Source organism: Triticum urartu, chromosome 4A (genome assembly GCF_056163025.1).
Source record: "Triticum urartu cultivar PI428250 chromosome 4A, HENAU_Tu73, whole genome shotgun sequence".
Lineage (NCBI taxonomy): Eukaryota > Viridiplantae > Streptophyta > Magnoliopsida > Poales > Poaceae > Triticum > Triticum urartu.
The window spans coordinates 422,942,097-422,963,083 of NC_141876.1; the positions used below are offsets into that span (position 1 = coordinate 422,942,097).

The 20,987-nt window shown below is 53.1% G+C and overlaps 1 protein-coding gene across 1 annotated transcript; it reads left to right on the forward strand.

Annotated features, from left to right (window-relative positions):
* Positions 1–686: 686 nt before the first annotated feature.
* LOC125553900 (uncharacterized) lies at positions 687–2,243 on the forward strand. Its single transcript, XM_087520693.1, has 6 exons — positions 687–755; positions 1,000–1,058; positions 1,135–1,447; positions 1,531–1,632; positions 1,708–1,884; positions 1,962–2,243. The coding sequence occupies exons 1-6, from the start codon at positions 687–689 to the stop codon at positions 2,241–2,243; spliced, it is 1,002 nt and encodes a 333-aa protein (XP_087376819.1).
* Positions 2,244–20,987: the final 18,744 nt, after the last annotated feature.

Consider the following 20,987-nt stretch of genomic DNA (forward strand, 5'->3'; position numbering starts at 1 on the left):
GCTCGAGGATGTCTCGTTGATAACCGGTCTTGCTATCGACGGGATGCCTCTCTGTATGAGCACCGATTCTGATGGGTGGCCCGAGCAGATGATTGCTCTTATCGTTATGGCTCCTACCGAGGCTGAGGCTGATGTAGAGGAGGGAGAAGAGAAGAAGAAGAAGGAAAGGAAAGCACTCGGAGCTGCTTTCACGTGGATTCAAACTCACTTTGCGACGTGCCCTCCGGATGCCACTAATGACGTGATCCAGACACATGCTCGTGTCTACATGTGGTATGTTGTGTCGAGGACTTTGTTTCCTGACTCCACTGGCAAGAACGCTCCATGGATGTGGCTGAAGGCGTTGATCGTCTTCGATAGCAAATGGAGCTGGGGTTCAGCGACTCTTGCCTACTTGTACCGACAGGTAGTTGGTCTGTTTTGTGATCAACTCATTTCTTCATTAGCAATGCAAGCTTGCTGTCAAGTTAACATTGTTTTTCTTTCATATGCAGCTGGACGATGCGTGTTGCAGGATCACAGATAGTGCAGGCATTGGTGGTAATATGCTTCTACTTTCTGTATGGAGCTGGGAGCGTGTGCCTGTTGGACGCCCGAAGAGCGTCAAGTTTAATCCTTGGTATGAAGATGAAGATGACGAATTACGGCGCCCCACTTGGGCTTACAAGTGGGATGTGGTTTCCGAGATGACGAACGATGTCAATCTCATGTACCAGAAGTACGTTGCCGAGTTCGACACGATTACGCCTGAGCAGGTAACGAGGTCATTACTTCAGTCATTTCTCATGTTTGCCTGAAAAAAATTCACCAATTTTGCATTGTTGCCCTATTTCATAGGTGGAATGGCAGCCATATGGCGCCGATGACAGACTTGGGTACACCCCGGAGTTTACCATCAACCCGATGTGCTTGCGGGGTAGGGATCTCTGGCGTATGCGGTGCCCACTGATATGCAACTAGGCTGTTGAGTTTCATTTGCCACATCGCGTGTGTCGTCAGTTTGGTCTGTTCCAGCCTCACCCGCCGGAGTGGGTGGATACGGACAAAGCACTTCATAGGTAAGAGAGCATGAACCGTATTGACTAAGCATCGTCACTCCTTGATTTTGCTAATGTTTGGTTTTGTACCATGCAGGTTGGACAGGAGAAGGCAGCGGAAGATAAAGGACTGGGACAAGCATCATGCTTCGTATGTTACCCGCTTCCAGCTTTGTGTGGAGGAAGCTCGTAGCAGTGCACGCGCCAAGCTTCGTGAGCATAGTCCACTTGCTTTTGATAACTACATACGATGGCTTCTTGAAAATACTCGAGTTGAGATATGCCCGCAGACATATAATGAGGATATTTTTGAAGAACCCGTAAACTTTGAGGATCTATCAAAGGGGAAGTACAACAGAGATGTCAGGGTAGGGCACGGAGTCCCTGCTGTTCCGGTGATTAACTATGTGGTAAAGTGTTTCTTCTTTACTTTCCTGTTGGCCGTATTACACATGTTTGAATGGCTAACGTGTTCATTCTTTCTCATCCGCAGCGCATCGAGATCAAGAAAGCAGCTGATGAGAGCCAGTCTATTCTGGAGGAAACACCGGTTGGAAAAGGCAATGATGATGGTTCACTACGAGCATTCCTCAAGGTACAAATCGCATTCACTATGAGAGGTAGTCTATGTTGCGGAGTTTCATATCTTCCACACTTGTTCATGTTACAGCGTCAGGCCAGGAAGTTAAGGCGGTTATCGAATCTTCTCGGTTGCCGTGATCCCGAAATTGATGAACCATCTGCCTCTAGGTCTGGTACACCATCGGACCCCTCATCTCATCATCAGAGGGACGATGTGAGTTCCTCATATGCTTATCAGGATGATGAGGGTGCGGTCACCCAAGAGGTATGACTAATCCTTTAGATGTGATTCTCATTTGATTACGACGTCAGTCTTCACCATATTGTTTGATTATGTGATAGGGCGATGAGCTTGATGATGACATGACTTTCGCGGACGCTCAACTTCGGTCCCCATATGTGTTCAAGCCTAGGCAGCCCAGACGCCGGTACACGCCCAAGGACTTTGACAGCAGAGACAACCCAAAGGTGGTCGTAGGGACCTCGCGGATGGCTAGCTTAGATCATGAGGCGGAGGCGGAGGCGGAGGCGGAGGAGGAAGTGCAGGAAGAGGAGGCTCGTCCACCCAGGAAGAAGAAGATTGCCTGCAGGCGTGGCACCAGGAACACGCGCGAAAGGCATTAGTGTTTGTTACTATGGAAGTGCACTATGGTGTGTGGCGCCTCTCCCTTAGGCGCTGCACGGCTGGACATCCCAGTCCAGAGAGCAACAGAAGCGTTCCAGTAGCTTTTACACCCAAAAATTTGCTAAGTCAGTATGCAGCGCCTAAGGGAGGGGCGCTGCACTGTAATGTGCAGCGCCTCGGCCTTAGGCGCTGCACTATCTGCTGTTTTCATATACAAAGTGATTTTTATGTTTTGTAATTCACATAAATGGCACATAATCATATCCAAATAACATGTACTAGTCAAAAAACACAGAAATAAGACATAGCACATATAGTAGCCCAAATCACATACTCATACACACATAGCAATAGAGTTGTCCAATCACATAGTCATATACAAACATTTAGCCAAAAAGACATAGTCATTTACGTCTCATATCACATAGTAGCACACATTTTGGTTCATAGAAAAGGTCATGGTCCTTGTCCCTTCTTCTTCCTCTCTTCTTCTTCTTCTCCGTCTTCTTCTCCCTCCTCCGACCACCAAGGGAGCTCACCTTTCGCCTCCGTGTCCTCCACCCCCTTCATTGTTTCCATACCTATGAAAATATCAATATAATAGTTAGTCACACAATGTAAAATGACAACACAAGCATTGAGCCAAAAGAACAAGATCATAGTAAGTCACATACGGCAATGGTCCATTGAGCCAAGTGAACATTCCTCCACCACGGTCGCCGCCAAGGCCAAGATCACCACCACGGCCTCTACCACCACCACGGCCTAGACCACCACCATGGCCTCTACCACCACCATAGCCTCTACCGCCACCACGGCCTAGACCACCACCACGGCCTCTGCCACCACCACGGCCAAGACCATCACCACGGCCTAGGCCTTCACCACGGCCAAGACCATCACCACGGCCTAGGCCTTCACCACGGCCTCTACCACCACCACCACGGCCTAGGCCTTCACCACGGCCAAGACCATCCCCACGGCCTAGGCCATCACCACGGCCTCTACCACCACCACGGCCTCTTTGTTGCCTAGTGCCTCGTTGGCTTGTTTGACTTGGTTGGCTACTCCTTGGTTGACTTGGTTGGCTATCATTTGCTTGGCTTGTGCTTGCATCATTTTTCTTTGATCTTTTTCTTGATTTGGGACAAGTTCTTGTGTTGTGTCCCCCATGACTGCAGTCCCCACAACAAGATTGCTCACGAGGCTCTTGGAATTGGCCGGTGCCGTATTCTTCACCGCCACCACGGCCCCATCCGTCCATGTCACCTCTAAGACGCTTTGTCTTACGTCTTCCCCGTCTAACGACCTTCAATTCCGGGTCCGGCCATAGTTGAACTCCATGATACTCCGGCCATTGTGATTGGTCCAAGTATGGCTGAAACCGGGGAGCCCATGTATTCTTTACCGTCATGATTGAGAACTCGGACTCCCTCATGGTAAGACGGTGATTGACGTCCACATTCCTAACACGGGCTGCATTTAACAAGTGCGAGCATGGGAGATGAAGCAACGATGGCCTCATGCAGCTGCAATCACACCGTGTTAGGGAGACCTTGAAAGCGCGGCCTCCGTGTTGGTGGCCATCATTTGTGGTTCCTCCAGGCTCTTTCACCTCATACTTCCACTCGTTGTCATCATATAGTACAGCTTCTTGGGAGTCTGCCTTTCGTGATTGAAAGTCCAATCATTCTTCAACCTTTGGTGGGAAATAGTACTTGTGCTTATCCTTGTTCTCACCAGCAATCTGCTTATCCGTCTTCATTGAATACTTCAAAAAGTATCCATTCATCTTGTCAAATGTGTATTGAACTATTGCCATCACGGGTAATGCACGTACACCCTTGAGCACCTTATTGAAGCATTCTGCCATATTGCTTGTCATTTGACCGTACCTCCGGCCATCTTCATCGAAAGCACGTGCCCACATATTCCTTTCGACAATGTTCTTACTGAGAAATTCATGACCACCAGGGTCAAGTTTCTTGTGTCTGAGCAATGCACTGAACAATGTGGCAAACCGCTTGTTGGTGAAAGCGAGACAACAATCTTGAAGATCATCGGCCAACTCCTTGATACCACATGCCCTATAGAAGTTTGCACAAAAGTGCCTCATGCACCATCGATGGTGCAACTTTCTATGTCCGGGAATGTCAACCACCACCGCATTTAGAATTCCTGGATGGCAATCCGATATGACACAAATTTCCCTTTCAGCCGGTAATACCCTTGTTCTCAATTGACGCAAAAACCACTCCCAGTTATCATTGTTCTCTACCTCAACCAAAGCGAAAGCCAAAGGCAACACCCGGTTATTGGCATCACTTGCTATTGCAACCAATAAAGTGCCCTTGTATTGTCCGGTCAAGAACGTGCCATCAATGGCGATGACGGGCCGACAATGCTCAAAAGCCCTCACGCATTGCTCAAAGGCCCAAAATGCACGACCAAATACTCGGACGGTCCTCCCGTTGTGAATCTATGTTTGGTGCCCATGAGGCTCAACCACGTGAATCATGCGTGGGTTTGTGGTGGCCATAGCTAACAACAACCTAGGGAGTCGGTTGTATGCTTCCTCCCAATTGCCATACAACATCTTGAATGCGGCTTGCTTTGCCTTCCATGCCTTGTCGTACTTCACCTTGTAATGAAAGATGGCTTTCACAAGGTCAATGACAGTCTTGATGCTCATTGTTGGAAGTGTGGATATTTGGTTGGAAATCCTATAAGCGATGAACTCGGACGTGAGTTGTCTGTGTTGTTGGTACACAAGCTTGCCATCCGCATTCTTGTGCCGGCACATGTGATTTGGTAGACAACTCACTATGCGCCAAGTGGGACCTCCTTTCCATGGCCTTGCATGCACAATCCATGGACAACTTGGCACTTCACATTTGACCGTGTAACGCACATTGACGTCCGAGTTGGCCACTTTATGTGGACGATAATGCGTAACCGAGTAGTTGTCGAGCCACATCTTCAATTCCAAGAAGGATTGAAACTCACAACCGGGATATATCCCGTTCTTGCCGTCTTCCAAATCACGGTGAGAACTTGGCCTAGCTCCAAGAGATATGCATTTGCCACCATCCACAACTGCTTCATCCGCGAGACTAAGATCCTTGAACAATGGTGTCTTGTGATCCCGCCCGAATACCTTCTTGAATGCTTGGGCCTCCTTCTGTGTGAACCCCTCCTCATCAACTTCTTCATCGGGACCATCGTCATCCGAGTCTGATGCATATGCACGGGAAAAAGGGATGGATTGGTCCATTGTCTCTTGCATATGATATTGGTCGAGATCACCCACATTGTTGTCATGGAGATCAACTTCGTTGTCATCCTCCTCGTACTCATCATTCTCCTCTTCAAAACCTTCATTTTGGTTGTTTGGAGTCGGGCTCAATGTTGACCAATCTTGTTGCGTGAAATGAGGTTCACTCATTTGATCTTGGTTCATGGGTGGTGGAGTGCTAGCAACCAACGGGGAGGGGTTCCGGTTCAAGTCCAAATTCAAAGTAGACTCAACCTTCTTGGAGCCAAACAACTCAAGAGCCTTGTCTAGAGATTCGGCAACCGTCTCCTTGTATGCAACCCAACGTTGCTCGGAGTTCACACGCATTGTCTTCCAACGGATGTGCATTCCAAAACCAACATTATGCCTTCCCTCGAACTCAACAACGTCACTTGGGTCCATCCAATTCAAATCCTTCCTCACTTGGTCCAAGAGCTCCGCATAGCTTGGACTACTCTCAAACACCATGTCAAGCTCATCCGGGTCCGGCTCAACATTGCCTTTCAAAAAGGCATCTTTATCCACATGATGAACATAAACACATGTTCTCCCCATCCCTACAATAATAAAACACACACATATATCAAGTAAGTACTTAACAAAAATATTTGCACAAAATACATATGCCATAACATATATATGAATTAATAACCCTAACCCCCACTTAACAATAACCACAACCCTAACCATAGCATAACCCTAACACCAACATCAAACACACATAACCCTAACCCTAGCATACTATGAAAGCCTAACCAACCCAAATTAGCAAAGAAACATAACATGATTCAATACAAATTTGCAAATCCAAGCCAAAACTAGGGTTTCCCCAAAGTAGCAAGATTTGAGCAAATGTGACAATTCCTATGATGAAAACGAGGGGATTGAAGGAGATTACCTTAAGGGAGGGGTTGGCTTTGAAATCCACGGTCAAATACTTCGGATTTGCAAGATTTGAGAAGGATTTGAGAGGGGGGGGGGGGGAGAGGGGAAGAGAGGAGGGGCGCAAGGCTAAGGGTTTGTGTGGGGTGGGGTGTGTGGGGTGGGGGTGGGATGGGAGAGAGGGTGGGGCCAGCCTAAGTGGAACACAGCCTGTGCAACGCCCAAGAGCTAGGCGCCGCACATTACAAGTGTGGCGCCTAAGCCTGAGACGCTGCAGTGCTGTCTATGGGGCCGCAACTGGACCAGGACTACCACGCTGGCAGGAGGTGCGACGCCCAAAAGAGAGGCCTGCATAGTAGTGTGTGGCGCCCAGCTGTCGGGCGCCACACGAAAGGATCAGTAGAGTGAAATTTTTTTAGAATAAGATTAGTTTGTGATTTGATTTGAACCTCAGGTCAAATATGTGATTTCTGCCGGAAAACGAAGCCCGATCGAGAGCTAGCAGGGGAGGGGAAACCTTCATGGCCAATGGCCATCCATCTCGATCGGTTCCTCCTAGTAGCTCGGCTTTTGCGAGGCACGTTCGCTTTGCCATTTTGGTGCGTCGCGCGCCGACGAGCCGTGTCCCGTCCTGTCTCCCATGTGCTCCATCGCCTGCCGGCCTGCCCGTATGATGCCAGGGTCGATGTGATTGTCTGACGCGACACAAGAGTTTCCTTTAACTGTATATATATGTAGTCTGTTCAATATTAATTTGCTGGGAAGGAGCACAAGAGAAATGGAGTGTGTACTACTCTACGTGGCTCGCTGCAGACTATAAACACAGCGGAGAGAAGAGTACGTATATTACCTGATGGTCTAACGGAGGCGTGCACTTTAATTATTTCTCAATCATGCGGATGCGGTGACGGAGGATGGGCATGCGCGCGCGGTGGCTGTCATTTCTCGGATGATCTTGGAATCACCGCCGGCCGCGGCTGCGTGTGCATGCGACGGCGACGGCGACGGCGTGAGCTGTCCGTGTCCCCACCGGAAGCAGCATATGCATGCAGTGGCTGAGGCTGAGTTTGGTCTAACCCCGATCAGGCTCCGTGTCCGACGGCCCGCGCATGAATCCAATCCAATTCCAAAGCCCCCGCCCGGCAAGGTTGCCCATTTGCATGTCTTCTCCACACCTCCAGTAGGTGCTACAGGGCGGTATACTGATGCCGCCCAGCCACAGGCATTCAGATTCAGGAATCAAGACGTGGCTCCCTTTCTCTTGGAGCCGTCGTTGCTCGGACCCGCTCTCGTCAAAATGGCCAGCTACGGCTTCTATGAGAGATTATTTGCACCTAAGAGCAACTCCAACAAGGCGATCCATCAACGCGCTTTGTTCGCTTTTTGTCTGTTTAGATCGGCCATGCGGACATGCGCGTTCGCATTTTAAAATGGATCGGCTTGACCACCCAACGAAAAGGCCGACCCAAATGTACCGACGTGAAAAAAAAACAAATTGCACGAAATTAAACATAAAGTGGCCGGTCAAACGCCGGCCAAAGTCCACCTAAATCTAATAAAATATTAAAAATGTCTGTGCCCGCCTGCTGCCGCCCCGCACGCTGCCCTAGACGTTGTCGGCCTTGGCCTTGCCCTTGCCGTCGACGCCGCCGTCGTCGGTGAGGTCGATGAAGACCGGAGCAGGGCCAGCCCACCCCGAACTCCGCCTGATAAGCTACCAGGGCAGCCTTCTCCGGCGTCTGCTGAGACGGCGGCACTGCGGCCAGCCAAGCACGCTCCTCCTCGCCTCCTCGAGCTGGAGCGCGTCCGCGTCACGTTGGAGCATGGCCTCGTAGCGCATCTGCTCCTGGCGGAGTCAGTGCTCCTTCCAGCGCTCGTGTGGGCCTCCTCCTGCTCCGGCGTCGCGGCGAAGTAGACGTGAGGCGCACTCACCCAGTCGCGGTACTAGCCCGTCCACGAGTAGGTCTCCTTCGACCAAGTGGGTGGAGGCGGGGAGCGCTTACACATCGGCTCCGGCTCCGGCTTGGGCTGGACAGGCGGCGACGGTGGCAGTGGCGGCACGGAGAGCGAGGTGTGGACGGAGTCCCCCGCCGCCGACAGGGCAAGGGCTTGCTGTAACGCCCCGAGACCGATGTGCCAGGTGTCCTTCAGTTATTCGTTGTTGTTGCCTTGTCATTGCTTGCGTGTCATGCATTGCATATCATGTCATCATGTGCATTTCATTTGCATACATGTTTGTCTCATGCATCGGAGCATTTTTCCCGTTGTCCGTTTTGCAATCCGGTGCTCCTGTGTCACTCGGTGTTCCTCTCTACCTCTTTTCGTGTGTGGGTGTTAAACGTTTCCGGATTGGACCGAGACTTGTCATGCGGCCTTGGTTTACTACCGGCAGACCGCCTGTCAAGTTTCGTGCCATTTGGACTTCGTTTGATACTCCAACAGTTAACCGAGGGACCGAAAAGGCCTCGTGTGTGTTGCAGCCCAACACCCTTCCAATTTAGCCCAAAACCCACCAAAACCTCTCCCATCGTCTAGAGCGTTCGATCACGATCGCGTGGCCGAAAACCGCACCTCATTTGGACTTTCCTAGCTCCCTCTACCCCTATAAATAGACCCATTCATTTTCGTTTTCGGATCTTTTTCCCGAAACCCTAGATCTTCCTCCTCCGCGCGCCGGACATGTCCACCCCGCCGCCGGACATGTCCACCCCGCCGCCGGACATGTCCGCCAGACGCGTCACTCCGGCGAATGAGGCGTCGCCACGTCACCCCGCCGCCGCCGCGAGCCAATCATATCGCGCCACCTCACCCGCGCCACGCCCTCTCTCTCCACAGCGCGCCGCCGCGGCCCTGCGGGCCCGAGGCCGGCCCGCCTCGGGCGCGACCGGGCCCAACCGCGTCGAGCCGCCGCTCGGCCGTGCCCGCGCCTTGTTCCTCCGTCCGCCGCCGCCGTCTTCTCGCCGGCGTCGCCCCTGGCCGTCCTCCGCCGGCCACCTTCGTCGTTGCTCCGCCGGAGTTCCTCCCGCCGGTGACCCCGCGCAGTGCGAGGCCGACCTCCTGTCGCCGGATCCCGCGGCGAGCTCCATCGCTCCCCGCCGGCCACCTCCGGCCGCCGACCGCTGCTTCCTCCACTGCCATGCGCCTCCCGCCGGCGAGCTCGCCCCGCCTGCCACGCTTTCGCCGCCGCGCTTCGCCGCCAAAGCCCGCTCCGGCCACCGCCATGTCGCCGACAAGCGTGCCGCGCCGCCCGCTACCGCCTCTGCGTCACCACGCGCCGCCCGCCACCTCCGTGCCACCGCCGCGCTTGCTCGTCGCCGGCCACCCACCTCGCCGGAGTCTGCTCCGCAACCGGATCTGGGCGGGTGGATGAGATCCACCCGTCCCCCGATCCAAACACGCGCCGTGGTTCCCGGATCCCTCCGTCCCGGGTCTTCTCCGTCCAGTTTTTCGCGAGGTTATATTTCTCCAAGTCCCCCGGATTCCAGTATTATTTTGCATTTTTATCATGTCATAACTCATTATCCGTGGCTCCGTTTTGAGCGTGTAGCATATCAAAATGTTCGCCTCAACGAGTACATCATTTCATCTCATTGCATCATTTTCATTTGAGCTCATCTTGATGCCCGAAATGCTGTTGGAATAGGGCTATGTGAGTAATTTGTCCGATCTGTTTCAACAAATGACATTTTGTCATTTTTGCCATGATTAATGTGTGCATGCTATGATCCTAAGCTCTACATGTGTTTTGTTATATGCCATGCCATCTTTACAGAGGTTCTTACCATGTATTTTTGTGATATGTGTGGTGACTAGCACAAGCTTGCAAAGTAGCGTAATCGGTAATGCTGATTTCAGGGACTTAGAATTTCACTAAGTCCTTGTCCTGATTTTGTCGTTATGCCATATCTTCATGTTGTTTCCTAGTGATCCGTGCCTCTTTTGAGTATGATCAGTAAGGATGTTTTGTTAACATTGTGGTGCTCTATCCATCCATGTCTTTTTTGCATTTATGGAGCACCCTAGCTTGAGTCAATCAAACTCTACTTTTGCTATATCGTGAATCCTGGCAGATTGTTGACTTGTTAGCGATTTTGCCGAGGATGTTGCTATTGATCCGTGCATGCTATGTTGTTGTTCTTGCCATGTCTAGCTTCTATGACATGTCTTCTTCATGGGTGTATGATTAGTTTGTCATGCCATGCTATGTAGTGAGTGCATCGAGCTCGTAAACATGCCTACTTGTTAACTGTTTGGCATGCTCCAGTTTTTCACTAAATCTGAGATCTGTTTATGTTTTTGCCATGTTCACATGCTTGCAATTGTATTTTCTGATCCCTTTTGGCTCAAGGTCACTAAGGGACTTTTGTTAAGTGGTTTGAGTAGCTTCATGCCCTGCATTGCTATGCCATTTTATGTTCCTGTAGCATGTAGTTTTCATGCCCTAAAGTGTGCTTCCTGATGATAAATCCCAGACTTGTGTTAATTTCACTAAGTCTGAAACCTGTTATCCTTTGCCCTTTTGCCATGCTTGTTTGAACCTGTTAATGAGTGAATTAGCCGTAGCTCAGTGTTCATCTTTTGTCAAGCATCTTGAGTGGATCCCTACCATGTATTTTGTTGTCATGTTTGAGTGCTGTAGCATATTTATCTTGTTGCATTTAGTTGGTCACTTGCTATTTATCGCAGACCGGTGCCATATTTGTTTTGCTTGCCATTTCCAAACCGTGCATCCGATTCCGGCGATCTTTATATCGATTTCAACCGAAATCACCTCACCTTTCCAGCGGCACTCTTGGATTTCCAAGTTGAGGTCAGGTTCAATCATTTCTTTGTAAATCATGCATATGCATCGCATACCGCATCCCGCATATCATACCATGTTCATGTGTTGGTTGTTTACTATGTTGTGTGCTTCTTTTCGGTGTTGCCTCTTCGGGTTGGTTCCGTTAACGTCGTGTTTGTGAGGACCTGTTCGACTACGTCCATTTGTCTTCTTCATGGACTTGTTCTTCTTCCTTGCGGGATTTCAAGCAAGATGACCATACCCTCGAAATCACTTCTATCTTTGCTTGCTAGATGATCGCTCTTTTGCTATGCCTATGCTGCGATACCTACACTTGCTTATCATGCCTCCCATATTGTTGAGCCAAACCTCTAACCCACCTTGTCCTAGCAAAACGTTGTTTGGCTATGTTACCGCTTTGCTCAGCCCCTCTTATAGCGTTGTTAGTTGCAGGTGAAGATTGGAGTTTGTTCCTTGTTGGAACAAGGATATTTTGTTGGGATATCACAATATCTCTTATTTAATTAATGCATCTATATACTTGGTAAAGGGAGGAAGGCTCGGCCTTATGCCTGGTGTTTTATTTCACTCTTGCCGCCCTAGTTTCCGTCATATCGGTGTTATGTTCCCGGATTTTGCGTTCCTTACGCGGTTGGGTTATAATGGGAACCCCTTGACAGTTCGCCTTGAATAAAACTCCTCCAGCAAGGCCCAACATTGGTTTTACCATTCACCACCTAGCCTCTTTTTCCCTTGGGTTGGGCCAGCCCAAGGGTCATCTTTATTTTTAACCCCCCCGAGCCAGTGCTTGTCTAAGTGTTGGTCCAACCGAGGGATGTCCGGAGCTACCAGGGGCAACTCTGGGCTGACCCACCCGACGTCTTGCTCATCCGGTGTGCCCTGAGAACGAGATATGTGCAGCTCCTATCAGGATTTGCCGGCACATCTGGGTGGTCTTGCTGGTCTTGTTTTACCATTGTCGAAATGTCTTGTAACCGGGATTCCGAGTCTGATCGGGTCTTCCCGCTAGAAGGAATATCCTTCGTTGACCGTGAGAGCTTGTGATGGGCTAAGTTGGGACACCCCTGCAGGGATTTGAACTTTCGAAAGCCGTGCCCGCGGTTATGGGCAGATGGGAATTTGTTAATGTCCGGTTGTAGAAAACCTGAAGTTGACCTTAATTAAAATGCATCAACCGCGTGTGTAACCGTGATGGTCTCTTTCTGGTGGAGTCCGGGAAGTGAACACGGTGTTGGATTTATGTTTGACGTAGGTTGTTCTAGGATCACTTCTTGATCATAGTTGTTCGATCGTGCTTTTGCCTTCTCTTCTCGCTCTCATTTGCGTATGTTAGCCACCATATATGCTAGTCGCTTGCTGCAGCTCCACCTCATACCTTTACCTTACCCATAAGCTTAAATAGTCTTGATCGTGAGGGTGTGAGATTGCTGAGCCCCCGTGACTCACAGATACTTCCAAAACCAGTTTGTAGGTACCGATGTTACCGAGCAGGTGACGCAACCAAGCTCAAGGAGGAGCTCGATGAAGATCTTGTCCTTTGTGTTGTTTCGTTCTAGTTGATCAGTAGTGGAGCCCAGTTGGGGTCGATCGGGGATCTGTGTAGCATTTGGGGTAGTCTTCTTTTATTTTGGTTCCGTAATCGGACCTTGATTGTATCTGGATGATGTAATGCTTTATTCATGTAATTGTGTGAAGTGACGATTGTAAGCCAACTATGTATCTCTTTCCCGTATGTATTACATGGGTTGTGTGAAGATTACCTCACTTACGACATTGCTTTCAATGCGGTTATGCCTCTAAGTCATGCTTCGGCACGTGGGAGATATAGCCGCATCGAGGGCGTTACACTTGCTCCAACCCATCCTAGTGCGCGTCCTCCTTGAGGCGGCTAGCCTCCAGCGCGTGCTACAGGGCCTCCTCGAGGGCGGCTTGGTACTTCGCCTCCGCCTCCAGGTACTCTGGGTCTACCTGCGGGGGCGGCGGTGGGAACTGCGGCGGGACGGCGTCGACACCCGAGCATTGTTGCTCCTCGTGTTCGAGGGAGTCGGCGGCGTACTCTGACAGCCGACGCTGCTCCAGCACGAGCTGTGCACGATGCCTGCGCACCTCGTCGTCATGCACCCACTGGCTACGCGAAACTGCCGACATCGAGATCCGCTGCGGATCCAGATGCCAATGGTGCGGCAGCGTGACATCGGGGTGCGACAGTGGCTGCCTGTACTCCCAGTGCCACCGCTCATGGTGCACCGGGATGTGCAGGCGCCGGAGACCAGGGCTAAAGCGCGGCGCCGCCGGAGAAGGAGGGGGAAGGGAAGCACGGGAGGACGAGGCACCGGGGGTGCCCTTGCCCTTGCCCTTGCTGCTGCAGAAGAGGCCCATGGGCGCGCTAGGGTTTGCGGTCGCTGGCGAGGAAGCAAAGGGAGTGGCGGCGGGCGGGGGGGGGGGTGCAGATCTGGACGGAAGAAGTGGATGAGGCCGACCCCGCCGCACACGTGGTTAAAAAAGGACGCTTCCACTGGCTGACGCGTGGGCCTGCTATCGGTGTAAATAAGACGACCGGTGGCGGTTGGGTGGCCGCCAGGTGGGAACACGGCGGACGACGAGAAGATGCGCGGCGTGTCCGCGCCGACGCATTTCAGACGCAATTTTAGGCCGGAAATGGGTCGGCGCGGACGCCGGACATACATGATTATAGTTTGGATCGGCGCGTTGGGCCTCCATTTTTGTCTGCGCCGACCCAAACGGACGCCGGCGGACGAAATGGGTTGCCCCATTGAAGTTGCTCTAATTTGGTTATTTCGGTCTTCCGATTAACTTATCACTGTGGCACCGAAAGAAAAAACAAACTAATACGGTTGAAAAGATTCCTACTCATACGAAAACGGCGACGAAATTTTTTATGTTTGAACAACGAGTTTGTTGTATCAAAGTAGTCCTTCCAAAGAAGAAAAATGCCCGCTCTCTCAGTTGCGATTCAACGCCGGAATGTGGCCCGGAATGGAGCGACGGAACAACAGCCACTGGCTATTGAGGTGGTGATGGACCAACACGGCAGCCAATATCTCCTCCTCCTCGTCCGACAACGAATAGTCGATTCGCAAAGGAAATTGTGGAAAAAGAACTCGTCGACGGAGTCCATTTCGTACCTTGGCAAACTTCCGAACAGATTGCGGGCGTCGAAGAAGGAGACGGCCGGCGAGGGGAGTCGCGGCGCGCACGGACCAACTAGCTGCCCTCCTGGCGTCCGACGAGCGGGCCGGTGTCTGACGAGCGTGCCGGTCGGATCTGGCCGGAGCGGCGAGGCGGCTTCTTGGTCGCGGGCGGCTATGCGGGGGGGGGGGGGTGGGAGGGAGCGGCGGTGGGAAGCAGTTTGCTCCCCGGCGGCAAGACGGCGGTGGCGGGTGACAGGGGAGTGGGCGGCGTTGCTGGGCGGATGTGGAGGCGGCGGCAGCTGGCAGAGTTGCCGGCAAAAAATGGGCGGGCGGCGTCGGCGACGAAGGAGGCGGGCGAGGGGTTGCTGTTGGGTGAGGGGGGGGGAGGGGGCAATGTGCCACCGACCAGCGGGCCTGGGAAGAAGAGAAGGCTAGCGTGCGTGCGTCTGTCGCGTGTCCGCGCCGACACAAATTGGACTCAAAATGGGCCGGGAATGGGTCACCTGCGGACGAAAAGCGGACACGCGTCTGTTTGAGTCGGCATGTTGGACCGCTTTTTGTGTCCGTATCGATTCAAACGAACGGCGGCGGACGAAATGGGTCGCCTCATTGAAATTGCCGCTCTTAACTAAACGAGAATGCAATCCATTTTTGTAAAGAAAAAGACCATATATCTTGGTGTTTTTTTTGTATCGTGCAAGCCCGGTAATTATACTAGGCGTGCTACTACTAACAGCTGAGCTGTCTCACCTGGGCAAATCAGCAGTGCTGACCGGGGCTTGCCACGTGTCGATCCAAACAAACGGCGGCGGATGAAATGGATCGCCTCATTAAAATTGCCGCTCTTAACTAAAGGAGGATGCAATCCATTTTTATAAAGAAAAAGACCATATATCTTGGTGTTTTTTTTGTATCGTGCAAGCCCGGTAATTATACTAGGCGTGCTACTACTAACAGCTGAGTTGTCTCACCTGGGCAAAGCAGCAGTGCTGACCGGGGCTTGCCGCCTCAACCTACAGTTGGAACATTGCTTCAAACATTCATATGCTTTCGTGTCTCCGCGCCTTGATGCAGGCGTCGACAAGCAAACCAGACCAACTGAGCAAAGCCAAAAGAAAAGGGCGAACGCTAGAAATAGCGGGCGGTGAACTGCGACATGCGAACAGGGAAGATGTGGGCACGGCAGTATCTCACACGGCAAGATTTATTTCTCTCCCACTTTCTACTCCCAGAGGCTGAAACTAGAAAGGGGAAATTTTAAGCCCTAGGCAATGCATATGTGGATCGTGCAGTGCAGACGTAGGGGGCGGCCAATCAATTTGCCATCGATCGCAACCGACCGACCCAACCGTCGGAGGCATCGCACATGACTCCTCCTCGCTCCTCGCTGCCACTGGAGCCCTTTTTGATGGCCAAGTTGACGCCATCCCCCACTTGGGTTGATACAACCTTTGGCCCGTGGTGCGCGCCTATTCGGACCCACCGGCACGTTTTGAGGGCCCGAGATCAGCGTCCGGTACGTAGTCGTTTTGCCTCTTGTCTGTACGTGCATGCATACACGTTGCAGCATTCTACTACGAGCAACATACCACTAGTACTTGACGAGACGTCTACGTTGGACCTTTGATTAGGCTAACCGAACCCCAGCTACCGGGACGTCCCCAGATCAATCGCAGACAAAGGAACACGTACATCGTGATTAATTAGGGCCTTGTGCTCCAGGGTTGTCACGTCGCTTCCACGCTCCGCTGTCGCGACCGGCCGGGAGGAAAGATCCCCGCAGGCAGGCACGGCGTCGGCCGTTTTCCATATACTCCTTGGTCGTTCTCGCGCTCCGGAGAACATCATAATTGTGCATCGTACTCGGTTTCACGTGCATGCCGCGCGCGGGCCCCTCTCTTGTCCTGCAGGAGACGCCATCGGCCAACATGCAACGTGCGCCCGAAAGGCACGCTCCATTCGATCGCAACAGAGCAGTGAGTTGGAGATCCATATCGTCTCGGACGTGGTTGCTAGCGCTGTCCGATTGATGAGGCGGCCCATGCATGCAGGGGCAAAGCACACACGCGCCAAATTAAAACGCGCGGCCGACAGCGTGACAGCCACGCCCGTTTGCGTGTCCGCCGAATCCTATGTATGTAGGGGCTGTTTGGTTCCCAGTCACACCTAGCCACACTTTGCTACACCTAACCTTAGGCAAGTTTGATCAAATTAGGTAGATGTTTGGTTCTAGCCACATCTAAGGCAAGGATTTTTTTATGAGCAGTGCATCCTACATGTCATAGACATAAAAAATATGGTAAGATTCCCTTAGGCAAGTCAAAATATGGCTAACAATTTGAGCAACTCAACTAAGGCAAGTGTGGCAAAAATCATGTGGCAATATATGACAAAGATAGTCACAATCTAAACAGCCCCGTAGTGCGTAGTATGTATGTTTGAATGAGGCGGCTAGCTGTTACTATCTGCGGTTGATGCGAGAGCTATGTAGCCCCAACATCCCAAGATCGAACTTGGCTTTAGTAGGCACGGAACTTAGAGCATCTCCAGCCGTTGACCTCCAGGGGGCGCTTAAAATCGCCGCATGAGGTGAGCTGGCACAAAAAATCGGCCTGGGGGCGAGTTAGTCTCCAGCCGCCGGCCCCAGGGCCGCCCTCAGGCGCGTTCAAAAAATAAAAGTATATAACAAATTTCGGCAAAGTTCGGCGAAGTTTGGCTAAACACGACAAATTTCGTCCAACTTGGGCATATATTTCGACAAAGTTCGCGGATTTTCATTACATAGCAAATACATAAACTAATCTAAAAGAGAAACTGGCTAAACGCCGAGTAGTCGCCGTCGTCGCCGCCATCGTCACCGCCGTCGTCATCGTCAGCCTTCTCTTCCTTGACGCGGGCGCCCCTGCTGGACACGGCGTCGCCATAGCGGACTGGTGGCGGCGACGGCGCGTCGTCGTCGTCGCTGTCGTAAATGATGACGACTCCTCCTTCGTCACGGCCCCGGCGGCGCTCCGTGAAGCGCCGCAGGGCGGCGCACTGGCACTCCCTCGCCATCTTCAGGGAGTCCTGACGTGCCCATTCAAGGGTCACGTCGTCGTCGAGCTCGACCTCGCCGTGCTCCGTCTTCACGGCGGGGAGACCCGGCTCCGCCTTCACCGGCGCGAGCCCCGGCTCCGTCTTTGGCTTGACGAAGCGCGGGGGAGGAGCCGACGAGGAGGCGCGCCGGCCGCCCTCGTTGATGACGATGCCGGCGCTGCGAGTGCGCCGGCCGAGCGGCGTCTCCGCCGCGGGCTCGGCCTTGACGCCGAGCAGCGCCGGAGTGCCGGAGGAGTGCGAGGAGGAAGAGGAGGAGGAGCCGAACCTCCTTGGCGCCCATGGCCCGTCGCGTCGGCAGTGCGCCACGGCGGCCACCCTCGCCGGGAGGTACGCCAACGGCGGGTTGTTGCCACCCTCGAGGTGCGTTAGGCGAAGTAGGAGGGTTTGCCAACGGCGGCGTACTGGGGGAGGGACAGCTGGGCGTCGGTGAGGGAGGTGCGCACGACCTCGACCTCGCGTCGAAGTAGGAGGGTTTAGCCATGGCGTTGGGCAATGGGGGAATGGGCACTCCCCCGTTGCTGAGCTTCCAGCCCGTCGGCCCGGCGCGCATGTCCGACGGCATTGGGATGTTCGCCTGGAACAGGAGCCACGACTCCTGTTCGCGGAGAGTGCGGCGGCCGAAGCCGTTGGCCGCCGCCTCATCTCTGGGGAAACGCTCGGCCATCAGGAGAGGGGGAAGGAGAGGGAGGGGCTGGGTGGCGGCTCACGGGAGAGGGAGAGGGAGGGCTCGGCGGCGAGGGCGGGGCTGGTGTGACCACAGGCGAGCGAGGCCACCGGCTTATATAGCCGCGACGCGCCCGTGTGTACGCGTGCGAGGGAGGGGAGGCATTGGCGCGCCGTTCCGTGACGCGCCGCCCGTGAGGAATCAATGGCAAGGCTGACCGGCGGCAGCCCTGCCATTGATTCCCCGCGCGGGAAACCGAGGCGTTGGGGGAAGACGAGGCGCGGTGTCGCTGACGCGGCTTGCCCGCGGCTTTTTCGCGCCAAAACCGCTCGCCCCGGCGCCCCCCAGCGCGCCGGGTTCGGCCTGGGTCCGCCGGCGCTGATTTCGGCCCAGGCCGGCGAAAATCGGGCTCCTGGGGCGCGATTGGGCCGTTTTTTCGGCGCCGGCGCGAAAAAATTGCCTGGGGAGGCCTCCCTGGGGGCGCGGCTGGAGATGCTCTTACACGCAGCAGCCGCCGCCTCTCCCTCCTCTCCTCTAAAAAGACATGTATGTAGCCAAATGTAGAGCGACAAGTGTCGGGGCAGCCGGTCCAATCTGCATCTGAATAGGCAATGGTGTCGGTGGAGGAAGAAGCCGTCAAGGTGAGTCCCGTGGTCATAGTGTCGCGTATATACTGAAGAATACACTTCACCAGAGTCCAATGAGAGTCGCGTATAGAGTGCATGTGAAGGCACACCTGCTGGACAACATACTGCAGATCAGGTCACGTGAGCATTAGGTACTGCGAAGCGAGCGATATAATGCGGCGTCAGAAGCAGGAGAGCCCTCCAAAGCAGACACCTTGGCCTTTCTGTCTACATGCATGGAAGCGGTCTTGGAGTTAAGCATGCCAGGTCGCTCAAGTAGCTCATGGGCATAGTTCTTCTGATGCAGAAAGAACCCATCGCCACGTCGGATGACCTAGATGCCGAGAAAGTAATGCAGGGCCCCCAAATCCTTTAGGGCAAACTCATCATGAAGGCGAGCAGTGAGCTGCTGAAGAAGCACAGTAGATGATGCCATCAGGATAATGTTGTTGGAATTATGCCCTAGAGGCAATAATAAATTGGTTATTTTCATATTTCCCTGTTCATGATACTCGTTTATTATCCATGCTAGAATTGTATTGATCGTAAACTCAAATACATGTGTGGATACATAGACAACAATGTGTCCTTAGTGAGCCTCTACTAGACTAGCTCGTTGATCAAAGATGGCTATGGTTTCGTAGCCATATACATGAGTTGTCATTTGATAACGGGATCACATCATTAGGAGAATGATGTGACAGACAAGACCCAAACTATGAACGTAGCATATGATCGTGTCAAGTTTATTGCTATCGTTTTCTGCAAGTATATGTTCCTATGACCATGAGATCATGCAACTCACTAACACCGGATGAGTACCTTGTGTGTACCAAACGTCGCAACGTAACTGAGTGACTATAAAGATGCTTTTTTTCAAGAACATGCAGGAGCGGTGCATGTCTTTTCAATTAAGAGGGGAGGAAACGGCATGAAGCTACATCATGGTTACCCTGCGATGCCCGCCACGTAGGCGTGCACAATGGCTTAGTGGAACTGAAAGGCATGGCCGCTGTCTACCCTAGCCATAGTCCACAGGCGGAGCTCGGCTCTGTTGAGGTTAACAGTGCAGCTAGGAGGAGAGCACTTGCGTTCAAAAACTCGGCTATTGCGCTCTAGCCAGATGAACCGGAGTGTGGCCATGATCGTGGCGTTGGTTTGTTTGGATAGTCTGGCCGTGCGCGCCTTTGCCACTTGTGGCCACCAGTCCGGCAACCTGCTCGTGCCATCCGGGGTGAAGCGATGGAGGCCCAAAGGCAGTAGCATGTTGTACCGAATCTCGTGCGAGTACGAGCAGCCCAAGAGCATGTGAGTTGTGTCTTCGTCGTGTTGACAGCATAGTTGGCATGTCCTAGTGTGCGGCAAGTTCCGCCGGGCGAGTCTGTCAACCGTCCATAGTCTCTCGCGCACTGCCAGCCAGGCGAAGATTTTAATTTCCAGGGGAGCCCCAGCATGCCAGATCTCGTCGGCGCAGGGCGCGAACTCTCTCCCAAAGAAGAAGGCAGCATAGGTGTCGCGGGAAGAGTATCGTCCCGCCGTGCCCAGATGCCAGGAGAAGGTGTCAGGGGAGTTAGAGAGCAACACCCCCTGCACCTCATCCCAGAGCAGCAGGAATTCAGCGATCGCCAGAACCGTAGGCGCACCACGGATCGAATCCACCGACACGTGCCCTGGCAGCGCGCTCGCGACAGTCAGCTTACGGCCCGCAGGCCCGACGTGCGCGATCAAGTTGGGCGCCCGCTGCACGATAGGGCGTCCCTCAAGCCACGGGTCGAACCAGAAGCTCATGTTGTGCCCATCTCCGAGGTCACACCATAGCGCCGCGGTGCCCAGCCTGGCGGCCTCCGCCGACACGGCGACACCCATGCCACCCCATGGTTTGTCCAGCACTGTCTTCTTTAGCCAAAGCCAGCGTAGGCGCAGGGCCTGATTTAGCAATTTTAGGTTGAGAACACCCAGGCCGCCGTAGGGTTTGGGCGAGCAGACGATATGCCAGGCGACGAGGCAACAACCCCCCTTTGCATCTTCCACCCACGCCAGAATAATCCCCTACGAAGCTTGTCTATGCACTTGAAGAACCAAGGCGGCAGGTCGAGGGCCATGAGGTGGAAGATTGGCATCGCCGAGAGCCTGCAATTGACAAGCGTGAGCCTGCCGGACCGATGGAGTAGACCCGCTTTCCATGTTGGCAACTGTGCGGCGATCCGATCAATGAGGGGTTGAA

What these genes read in the sequence shown, in the direction of transcription:
- LOC125553900 (XM_087520693.1), top strand. Translation starts at nt 687, where the DNA reads ATGACGAACGATGTCAATCTCATGTACCAGAAGTACGTTGCCGAGTTC. An exon ending in TTCCGGTGATTAACTATGTG is followed by an intron (nt 1,448 to 1,530) that starts GTAAAGTGTTTC and finishes TCTCATCCGCAG; the next exon opens with CGCATCGAGATCAAGAAAGC. An exon ending in AGGGTGCGGTCACCCAAGAG is followed by an intron (nt 1,885 to 1,961) that starts GTATGACTAATC and finishes ATTATGTGATAG; the next exon opens with GGCGATGAGCTTGATGATGA.